The sequence below is a fragment of the Falco biarmicus genome, chromosome 3 (assembly GCF_023638135.1).
Source record: "Falco biarmicus isolate bFalBia1 chromosome 3, bFalBia1.pri, whole genome shotgun sequence".
NCBI classification, from domain to species: domain Eukaryota; kingdom Metazoa; phylum Chordata; class Aves; order Falconiformes; family Falconidae; genus Falco; species Falco biarmicus.
This window is the reverse complement of record NC_079290.1, coordinates 61,060,677-61,072,265: the sequence shown is the minus strand read 5'-3', so window position 1 is coordinate 61,072,265 and position 11,589 is coordinate 61,060,677. Positions and strand designations below refer to the sequence as shown.

Here is an 11,589-nt window from a genome sequence, read left to right as displayed (position 1 = left end):
ATAGTCTCTTGTTCCATGCTCGTTTGCTCTCCATCACACGGAAGGCACCCTGGGCACTCACACATAAGCATAAGGAATAGAGTACTCTGTAGTAGTTCACTTAGTAATTAAAAAAAAAAAAAAATCAGCTTGGACCAAGTACTTTAAATCCTGTTTCTGGGTAACCGGGTCTCTTGCCTAAGCCCTGTTTCTTTCAGAAGTAACTTCACAGACATCTGACCCCAAGCATTCTTGAATAATTTACAGACTAGAGGGTAACATCTTTTTCATGAATACCTGTAACCTCCTAACTCATCAATAATTAACTGTCAGCTCATTAACAGTACTAAGAATAAAAAAGCATTAAATTTCACAACACAGGAGTTTTTTCTAGTTTTTCATTGAGCCTCCTTACATAATATTTCAGGAATACTACAATTTGATATTATCAAGTGTTACAATATTAAGAAATTCCAAGTAATAACATGACCAATAAAATTTATTAAACATTATATTTACAACTATTTACATATCCTTCTATAGATTAATATTAAAATAGACAATATACAATTTAAGAATTTTAATTCAAAGGCATTTTGTTGGAAAAAATAGGCTCTATTACGAGACCACCATATAAGAGCAAGAGGGTTTTTTTTTGTTTTACACAAAAATAGTTTCGGTATAGTAAGTCATAGGTATGGCATTACAATAGCTGACTAATATGAAATATGATTTTGTACATATTACAGTTTAGGTATCAGTTATTGGAGTAAAGGAGTTAAGAGTTCTGTGAAGCATGCAATACAGTTCAGTTTCAATTCTTTTACAGTTATGGTGATGAAACAAGCAGCTAAATCAAACACATGCCATACAAAAAAAGAACTGCCAACCAGGAACACGCTACACTTAATAAAAACTACAACTTTGGTCCAATAAAACATTAGACAAAAACCAGTTTTACAGTTAAAATATCTATTTTTATACAAGTTTGAACATTAATTACAAGACTATTTACATTTGCACAATATGTATAAAATAAATTATTCAAAAATGAAGACAATATTACATCTTTTTCCAAGAAGAAAACTGTACAGTAATTTACAAAATGTAGTAAGATTAATAGACTATTTTCCTCCAAGTCTTACATTTTCTTCCACAGGCTTTTTCATCACTTTTCTGTGGGAGTTCAACTGTTACTGAAGTTTCATAATACGAAGCTTTATAGCAGATTTTAAGTGTCATTTGTTTTTTGGTGGCTGTTTTAGTTGTTAACAGCTTCCAGCACTGTTAACTCACCATGTTTCGTCATCTTTTTGAGCAGTAAGCTCTAAAGCTACAGGCAATTTTAAAATACAGGTAATGGCAGTTACTAGGAAACTGACTTTAAAATTAGCATCCATCTTCTGTGTTTGAACAAGAGCCTGTGCCATGCTTCTCTGAAGGAACACCTCAATTATTGAGAAAGGTAGCATTCCACAGAATTAAGTGCTCTGTCTTAAAAGAGAAATACCTTTATGTATCACTGCACCTCAATCTCTAGCTGTCCAAGGGAAAGGGGTGAGACAGAAGATGCTAGTTGTCATATTGGCGTCAATTCAAAGTCATCATTAACATCCACAAGAGGAACATAAAACTCCTGAATTTCATAAATGCTGAGAGATTTGTACGTAGCAGGATCAATTTCTTGTAGTTTAAGCTGCCACTCCAGTCTTTGTACCGCATTTAAAGCTGCTGCTTCATGCTGCTGCCTCATCAAAAGGCACGTCTGTTTTAAAATTGAGAAAGAAGTTATTTCAGTATTAAAAAAAAAAATCATTACGAATTTGAATACAGAAAGAGTATCTAGGAGTCTCTATGGTGATAGTAATTTCCCTACTACGTATTCAGAAATTTGCAGATTATTCCATTATACTATATAGCAACAAATGTTAGTTTCTTATACCGCTAGACTCTCCTTTATGTTGCCCTTAAAACCTCTACAACAGCCTATGATTTTGCATAGAAATCCACTCTTTATTCATCTATTTATTCATCTAATCTTCATAGTGACATTAGAGTTTTGGTTTGCTGTTTTTTTGGGTTTTTTGAAGTGGAAAACCAAAGAAGTGTACCTTTAATTTGTCAAACTTATCATCAACATCCTGTAACCACGACATAAACTGTCTTGCATTAAATCGATCCCTCACTGATGTTTTGCTGTCATCAGCCTGCAAAACAAGATTTAGTCTAAGTTATTTGATGACTCAAACTTAAACATACTTTAAAACATAAAACCTACTTTGTAGGACCTTCATAAACAATACTTCAAATGGAAAAATAAGCTCAAAGTATCGAGGTATATGTAAGCATAAATGTTGACCACCACTTTCACTATGAGCCAGCTGCTCACTAAAAATGGGTATTTTCAGATTCCCTCAAGCTTTTTATTGTACTTTATTTTTTAAGTTTCAAGTAGTAGGCTTAAAGATTCTTTCTGTAAAGTCTTCATCAGTACAAGGCAGATCCTTCCACAAAATTGCTGTATCTTTGTTCTCTTTAAAATTCAGTAACAAATTAAATGGATATTCCCTCAGGGAAAAGCAAAAACAATAATAAAGGAAAACTTAAGCAGCCTGACTTAACTGCTACACAAAGTAATAATAAAAAAATATTTCCACCATCAAAATCCCCCAAAGGAGATTTTAAAAAAGTGAGCAGACGTATCTTATATCCTACTCAATAAAAGGGTTTTTTTTAATTAATTATTTAATAAGAATTTAGAATGTCACATCTGCCCATCATGAGAAACTCCAGATACTCTGTAGATAGTCCTAAAACCGGACTATGCCAACTTAACATTTAAATAATAATCAGTAAATAGAACAAGCTACCGTTACTTCTTTTTTGGGAGCGGAGTGGGAGGTTTGTGTGTGTATGTGGGGAGAAGGACACTGCAGGAATTTGTCCACTGACAATGGGCAAGAACAGGAAAAAAACCTGAAAAGCCTGAAATCTCTAGAAAACAGCTGAGATTTCAGATATCGAGGACAGCTGAACAGGTTGGTTCTAGAAAAAGCCTTCACCAACACTGATCATGTAACCCTCAACTGTAGGCATTTAGGTGAGCTGTGACCAGCTAACAGTCTGTTCACCAGAAACTTGGGCCTTTTTCCTCTCTTCTTCGTATGACTGTAAACGCGGTTCTCAAGCTCTGCCCAACACGTGCAGCCATAAAGGCAAGCCTCCAAAGACCCACAAACCCCATAAAACCAGTTCCGAGGTGGTCATTTTCCTGCAAAATAAACCAGATCTTAGCTGACAAGTCTTACCCAGCTATTTGCTCAAATATGACAAAAGTTTCATCAGAATGTTTCTTCACTGTACAACAAAATAAGGAGTTGCTAGTGAGGTAACAGAAAAGTGACAGAATATATTACAAAATAACGGTTTCTTATGCATCTTCATTCTTCCTATGAAGCAAATTTAAATCAAAGCATCAAGTTGGTAGTTTAAAACATTGATTTCAGTTATAATAAAAAAATATATTTCATTTTGCGCAGAACATTATGTGCAGTATTATAATTTTCTAGGAAAAATTGCCACAGACTGAAACACAAAGCTGTTGAGGTACTGAGGCGGAAGGACAGGCGTTTTACTAATGCTACTGTTTATTTTATGGATGGTCAAACAAGCTGCAGTACTTGGTGGCGGAGGGAACACGGGACAGGACAGAGGGAGAACTCCACAACTTCTCCCCCAATAAAGAAAGAAGGATTCCTTTTGTTTCACAGAATTCAAACATAGAAGCAGTTTATTTCGAATCAGTTTTAAAATTTAACTATAAAAGTGCAGTTACATGCATAACTCAGATGTATCTTAAATTTCTAAAAAACTCAGGGCCTCTAAATTAGCACATGAAAAAGCAAACAACGTTCTGAACTTCAAAACTAACGATGACATTTGGACTGCTAACAGAAGAGAAAAATCTCATTTTTTCCCTTTCAGTTAGATTTACTAAGGAAACGATGATTATACAATTTGACAGTATAAAGCTTAAAACGGGAGAACAAGACAGTCTCCATGAACTGCTGTCCCCTGGTGAATCACCTTGTGCATAGCTCTAGTTCTTTATAAAGATGAGGAAAACGTAACAGATTGAGGAAACACTAGAAGCTGTAATAATTCTCTAAGTGGCTCCAGGACTAAGGTAGAATTACACAGATGTTGGAAAAACAGGTGTTTCATTTTAAAATGCCCAACATCCAATGCATCAACACTTTTATTACATCCAAACCATCAAATTTCTTCCTTGCACTATGTGGTCCTCACAGTCCCTAAAGCAGGTCCTGAATGCTGTTCCCATTTTTGTTAGTTAGCAGACCTGTTCACAAAATACTGACATCATGACATTGTACTCTCACGAGAGACACAGCTGCAGCAAACCTCTGAGTGGTAGCCCATAAAAGATATGCAGATCATAAACTATACTGCTCATTTACTGGTTTAATCACAACTAAATACCAACATTGAAAGTGTAGGTAACACTGCACATGTAGATATTATGGAGCTTGAGGTGATTTTGAAAAAAATAATTTCATCTGGTAGTGTTCAACATTTCACTGTTGGTCGTATTTTTTATGGAGCAGTTCCAACAACTGCCTTATAGAGAGGAGAAAAGTATAATGCAAATATCTCCACCAAACATTTCCCCCAAACCAGTCTCATCACTTCACATACTACTGCATTCCAGTTCTCTGGACGACAGACAAAAATGATCTTCTGATATTATTTTTTTATTGTTTAAGCTATATTTGTAAGCTTCCAATATTCTGTTTATGACTGAAATCTATTTTCATAAAAATCAGAGTAATGTTCTCATTTTATCCTTCTCATAACTTCTGGAGATGAAAGAAAACCAGACATGGTACAAAACAGAAAACCAGCATATACACACCCATATCCTCTTGTTATTGTACACCCAAATGAGGCCTAATCAAAGTAACAATCTATAATACTCAAAACCTTAATTCCAGACAGATCAATGACCATTTCAGCATGGGAACAGGATTCTCCCTAAACTCTCCTTTTTTGAGTCATGCTAAAAAGACCCTTTTTCTCTGAAATACATCTCTTTACCTGAGCATCCAGAGGCACATTATAAACCTCAGCATCCAGCAGAACCGTGCAGGCACTGAATGGTAGTGCTTGATTAGCTAGCGTTCTTGCCGCTCGATAATGAACACGTAGAACTTCTTGTTCATTAGAAACAATAAGCTTTTCCTAATTGAATAAGGTATCAAGATAAAAATATACAATTGGTAAATTAAGCATTTCCATTTGATTCATAAAGATGTCCATTCATTTAAACATTTTTTTTTAGGGCTTACACTTTCGAACAGCGTGGGAAATGGGCTGGTGGAGGGAAGAGTGGTTTGTTCATCTAATCAAATCCAAAATTTCAATTTAATGATGCAAAGAGTGTTCCCTGAACATCGGAACTGAAAACACCTTCTTCTCCCCCACCACTGCTGGCTGAACGTCATGCCCAGATTTTCCACTTGGTGCTATTGAGGCAAGTTCTAGTTACTGAAGGTGAAGATGAAAGGTATGAGGAGCACAGGGTTGGGATATAGATTTGTGAGTCTCAACTGTAGAAAGATTTTTGTGACATGCTTGTCATGCTAGGCACAATGGCCATGTAAACTGAAGCAGAAATATAATTTGCAGATGATTTAAAGTTTGGTTCCTTTTTTTTTTTTAAAAAAAAAAACAACATGCACAAACTCCATAAATTCATAGCTGGACAAAGATTCTTTCCTGACCCAAGACAAGAAAATATAGCTTACTTGACAAAACTTAACTTAGTAGTTGTATAAAGTAGATTTGATTTGAAGAACAGTCTATTTTAGCAAAATAAATAAACATATGCCAAATTTTAGAGATAAAAGATAGTGTGTGTTTACTGCTCAGCAACATAATGGCTCTAATTTTTACTGGAAGAAAAGGTAGATTATAAAAAGCTGCAAAAACAGAAAAAGCAGCATCTTTCCTTTGGCTACAAATTTCAGTCAGAACTTAAAACTATGTTTACAGTCTTTGTGTTTGTTTTTTTTATACCTAGCTTTACACTGAAATATCAAATTCAAGGAAAACCCCTCCCTCAACTGGTTTGTTAAGCCACACTGAAATCAACTTAACTAAAAAACTACCACATCACATTTTAATGAGCCAGCTGCTCATATAACCATGTAGAAATCCTTAAGATACATTCCATGTGAGAAACAGGTCCTGTCTGTGTCCTCAAGCAATCTGGCTCACAATACTGACAAGACACCTAAATCTACCCTGCCAAGGAAAAAGGTTTTGGCAGCTTAAAAATAAAGAATACTCTTAAACCAGGAATATTTTCTCAATTTCTGTGTTCAAATTCAGTGAAGCCTACAGATGTACTTCTAACAATCTCAGGCTGCTTTTACAAGCAGAATATTGCAAATTATATTTTAGAAGACACATATGGCTCTAAGACTATGAAAATGGATTTTACTCTTGCTTCAATTCTTTTAACTCAGACAGTTTGGTTCTGAAGTCTACACCATCATTAGCTTTCAAAACTAGTCTGCAGCTTTCTTCCCACTCCCCATGGGAAAAATCTGGGCCACATCTTAGAGCAATTAACAGGAAAAAGCTGCTCTTATTAACATAAGTATTCTACTAACAGTTGTCAAAACTTTTTTTTTTTACTTAGAAGTTTCTCCAATTCATAAGTTTGGATAGAAGGCGTATTATTTCTAAAGCACTGTTAAATTGAGCAAAATATAGTCTGTCCATTGAAAAAGAAAAAAAACCCTAAAGCTTAAAGTCGGGAGATAAAAAAATAGATTACTTTATTCTTACCCTTTCAATACTGTGCTGTAAACGTAGTTTCATCCTTACAACCTCCTGTTGTTTAAATAGTTCCTTAAGTGGGTCTGACAGTGAGGGAGGTGGTGTAATCTGTGGAAAAAGTTTTATAAATAGCATCATTAATATATATTTAACACATGTTTAACATTGCCTATATGATACGAGCATTTATTTTTTAAAAAAACAACCCTCCAAAACATATGCAAGGTATTTTTTAGGGAAGATACAACAGTTTCATACATTCCATTAATTATGTGACTTCAATGCACTTGCAATAGAAGGTTTTAACGAATCTTTACCTTAAAAAGTTAATAAACCTAACTGAAATGGCATTTCAAACTATTTAGTGCTTTTAACGAGACACTGTCAGCATGCCAGAGCTGTTCTTTGAAAGGGTTATACATTGTAAGATAGTAAAAATAAAAGTTACTGTCAATTTTAAAGACTCAAAATGAACAGCTATGCTTTAATGAGAAGTTCAAAAATGCCTAGCCAAATACAAGAGCAAAATAAGAAAAATATTGCTAAAAAAAAGTCAGTCACTTGATACATCTATAGAGTGTCACTGGCATTTTATAGGGCACAGAAGATAACCAACCATATTCCTAATCTTACAATCACACAGAACACAGGCAAGAACAAAAAGTACACCAGAGCCCCAGGCAGTAGCTTGGAAAAGTGTTTCTTCATGTCAGTTATTCAAATAATTTTTTTAAAAAAGCTTATGCCTAAGCCAAACAAATAAATAAAAAAAAAAAAACAAAAACTTGAGCGAGCTGTCAACACTGTTACTGATTGGCTATATTCTAAACGTTTTGCATTTTTAGTCAGTTATAGTAAACAACCGGTATTACTCTCTGGACTGAGCTGTATGCCACACTGAAAAGGCACCTGGAGCCCTCACAGCTACTGCAGAAATCAGATGTTTCTTGAGAAGTAACTAATAAACATCCTGGGAGTTTTTAAGGCTCCACCAAAAGTTCACTTTTCTATATGCCAGTTCAGTATTGTTTTTTAACAACCACTTGATGTAAAAGCATTGATACTGCTTTGGAAAGACGCATCAAAACTAAATGACATACTGCTTACTACCACTGATACTCAGAAACCACAGCTGAAATACATACCTACAGGTATGATACTCTAACTTGTACTTACCACAAACACATAGACATAATTCTGTTCAATAATATGGATACTGCAACTGTCAAAACCCAACAAATCCATTATGAAAATACGGACACACTGCATGACTAGTATCGATCTCGCAATATTACACTCTAGTAACAAAGTTATTTATCTACCAACAGTTACTCAATTATTTTATCTTGGAAAATTATTTCAGGACATTTTTTTCCCCAAGTGGAAGTCAGCCAATGTGTTTGGAATTAAAGAACATACTGAGTAACTAAGTGCAGTTCATTCCTGAAGCTATTATTTACTATAAAACGACATTAAACTCCTTCACGTTTCAAACTACTAAGCAAGATATGCTTCACTTCCCTCAAGGAAAACAGTTTGGCTCCCAAACTAGTGGGTAACATTTACGGCATATCCCATTTTGTATAAGTCATCAGTATTAAAAACAAACACAACAAAAAAAACCAAACCACAAACATCTACTGCAATAATCTGTCTCAATCACAATGGGTATCAGTGTATTTAAATTCAGCCCGAGATACGCCGCAGTCTCGTTTTGCCCAGAAACTTTGCATTCCTGACACAGTGCAACAGTGCAGTCATAGTCTTTCAATAACATAAGACAAGATGCTTGTAGTAACACCAAGCTTTTATTTAATTAATTTTACTACGCCCCGAAAGATCTCTCAAAAATCTCAGTGCTTTTGCTAACCGAGAAGCACACAGCATGAGGCAAGATAAACAACCTGTCTATAAAAATTATTTGAGTTTATGCAGCCACGTTGTCCAGAAATAAAAATTTCGGGGCTGGCGAGCACCCGTATCAGCTGAACAGTTTCAAATATGATGAAGCGTTATTCCCTTGAATTTATGGACTGTTTAGTTTTGCAACGGAAATCCCAACCAATGCCACAGCAGATAACTGAAAATGACTTAAATTACCTACACGGCAAGCTTGTACGGATTTTTCCTTAAACATCCATGCGGACTGTGCCCCCGGGCAGATGCCGCTCGCCCCCAGCTGCAGTACCCGATGGGCGCCGTGCCGGCCGCCCCGTGCCCAGCAGCCCCAGCGGCAGCGCCGGCCCGCGGCCGGGCAGGCGCCTCCCGAGCGCCAGGGGGCGCCCTAGCGCCGCGGAGGCGGCTGAGGCTGCGGGCTGCGGCCATGCGGGCCCGCCGGGCGCCAGCGCCGCCGCCCCGGGCGGGCACCGAGCCCCAGCGGCACCGCGATGGGCTGCCTGTGCGGCGGCCACCGGTGCCTCGGGTCCCGGGGATCAGCCCGCCCTCGGCATGCACTTAGAAACGCTTCGCTCCAGCCAGCCCTACACCGCCTCCCAAAACAAAGTTGAACACGGGGCTGATTCTGTTTTGAGTAATTTCTGAAATGACGAATTTTTTTTCCTCTCCTCGGGAACACGGGAAGCCGGCCTTCACACCCTTAACGCCTGCGAGCGCCATCCGAGTGGTGTCACCACGCCTGCTGGTGAACAAGCCCCGCGTTCGGGCAGGGGAACCCACCGCCCCGTCTGGGAAGAAACCAAAGTTGAGGGGCTCAAGGCAGGAATTGCCGGAGGAGCCCCTCTGGCCTCAGATCTGAGAGGCTGTTCGTAACCAGACCTCAAAAAGCCTGTTGGGAGAACACAAACACGTATGTTGGACTTGCAAGAACAGAGCATGACACTGAATGCCAAAAGGAAAAGGTGCCCTCAGGGGTTTTTTTTTTATAACCAAAATAAATTATCAAACTAGTTTCTTAAGGGCTCAGACTCCATGTGGAAGAGAGGGAGGCAAAGGGGTCCTGCCTTCTCCAGTATTTTGTAATCCCAGCCGGAGAAACCACCCAGAAGAGCCAGATGGAGCTCAGCCTTTCACCTTTGTCCCGCTGCACCAGGCAGCCGCCGCTGCAACAGGTTCGTTCAGCCATCACTGAGGTCAAAGACATACCCTCTCCATCTCCAACACGTGAAAATCAATTAAACGTGTTCCCTGCGTGCCTTGAATTCTGCATAACTACTACTAGACCACCACTCTGTAAACCTTCAGTCCTTATTTGTGTCTTTTACAAAGAACAACAACACTGAAGCTAACTCAAGATTCACACATACACAAGTTTTCTGCAATTATTATCGCACATCCCTCTATCTCCCCTCGCCTGTGCCACTCAAATCAACTGGCCTGCTCTATTGCTATCATATTTGAGCATTCAGGAAGCAAGCTTCTGGTAACATCACTAACATAAGCTTTTACCACTTAAGTTTCTACAGGAAGGTCAGAAACTGGACAGAAACCCTTTTACTAGAAACATATCTTCTAGATAGCCATCTGAAGCTGGAAATTAATCATCTTGGTATCTCTTCTCAGGAGGCTGTACAGATAAAGGCAACTGAACCCTGCCGAACATACTGATTTAGCAATCTGAAAGGCAACTTAGCTAAGTGCAGTTTAAATTTACTGTTAGAAGATTGAGATTTGTTTCCTTCTGTTTTGAACTGACCTGATGTATCCTATCTTATGTTTTGTATTTGCATTGGTGAGAGGGAAGCCACAATTCATATGTGACTATCCTTACAGCCTTAGGTGATATGGGTAATAAATTACAGTACATAAACAAGGCTGTGGAAATCAAACTTAAGCACACCATCTCCTGGTTCCCACCTACAGGATGTTTGAAGTTCATCAGATAAACCATAGCGCATCATTAAAATTCCAATGCAGAGAACAGCATGTTACACAAACTATTCTGAGTCTCAGAGTGTCAGAGCTAAATATATTGTCTTCACACAGACCTTCACACAGTGGTATCTAAAATATAGGAATAATTTAAGAAAAAGTATCTACTTTCCCATAGCCAATGTACATCCATAAGGCAAAAATCAGGTTAACAGAGAATCATTAAAGAACCATGAAAGGAGAAATTTAAAAAGAATCCCAAGAGAAAAGTCGTTTTACCATTGCACCATACCATTAAATTACACGTTATATGCATAACAACATGTACATGGTATTAATATTCCACAACTGTGGAGAGGCTAGGCATAGCCCTTCTTTTCATGTTGTTGGACAATGTGTACAATATACACATAAATAAATATTTCTGAGCATGAAATGATACCTGGTTTAGCAATACTCCTTTTATGGTATTTGTCATAGGCACTATTATGATTGAGATTTTCAATGGTGCCGAACTAAAATTATTAAATTGTATACACAAGCAAGCTCTGAAGAAGCTACTAATAAATCAGCTAGAACTACTAATAATTTTTTAAATGTTATCTTTTTTGTGCAAAGAAACATGAGAAATTTTGTGAAAACGGTACATTTAAACAAGTGACAGTAATTAAACAAAGCATTTAGCTGCATTGTAGATTATTTTTCTGGCAAAACTAAGATGCTTGAAGTATTTCCCTTGATAGATTAAAACTAACTATGCTTTAAAGATGCTACTTTCTTACACTTTACTCCTGAAGGAAATAAAAATCAATTTTCTCATAATTTCTTTTGGATTCTCACAACTTTTTTCCTTCCCTTTTGCTCCGAACAGCCTGGAATAAAAATCTCCACCTGTTCTTTCCACAGCTGTAGAAGATT

General features: G+C 37.3%; 1 protein-coding gene across 6 annotated transcripts in view; it reads right to left on the bottom strand.

The window, feature by feature from the left end:
• Nucleotides 1-460: 460 nt before the first annotated feature.
• The window catches only part of ANKRD12 (ankyrin repeat domain 12), a 65,862-nt gene continuing 54,733 nt past the window's right edge, over nucleotides 461-11,589 (bottom strand). For 5 of the 6 annotated variants that reach the window (XM_056333592.1, XM_056333593.1, XM_056333594.1 and 2 more), the window contains 4 exons: nucleotides 6,853-6,951; nucleotides 5,095-5,238; nucleotides 2,091-2,186; nucleotides 461-1,744 (listed from right to left, as the gene is read on the bottom strand). In XM_056333592.1, the coding sequence (XP_056189567.1) occupies nucleotides 1,559-1,744; nucleotides 2,091-2,186; nucleotides 5,095-5,238; nucleotides 6,853-6,951 (525 nt within the window). In that variant the 3' untranslated portion in view covers nucleotides 461-1,558. Of the gene's footprint in view, nucleotides 1,745-2,090; nucleotides 3,251-5,094; nucleotides 5,239-6,852; nucleotides 6,952-11,589 lie in introns of all 6 variants that reach the window. The other variant, XR_008821050.1, reaches the window with a different exon arrangement.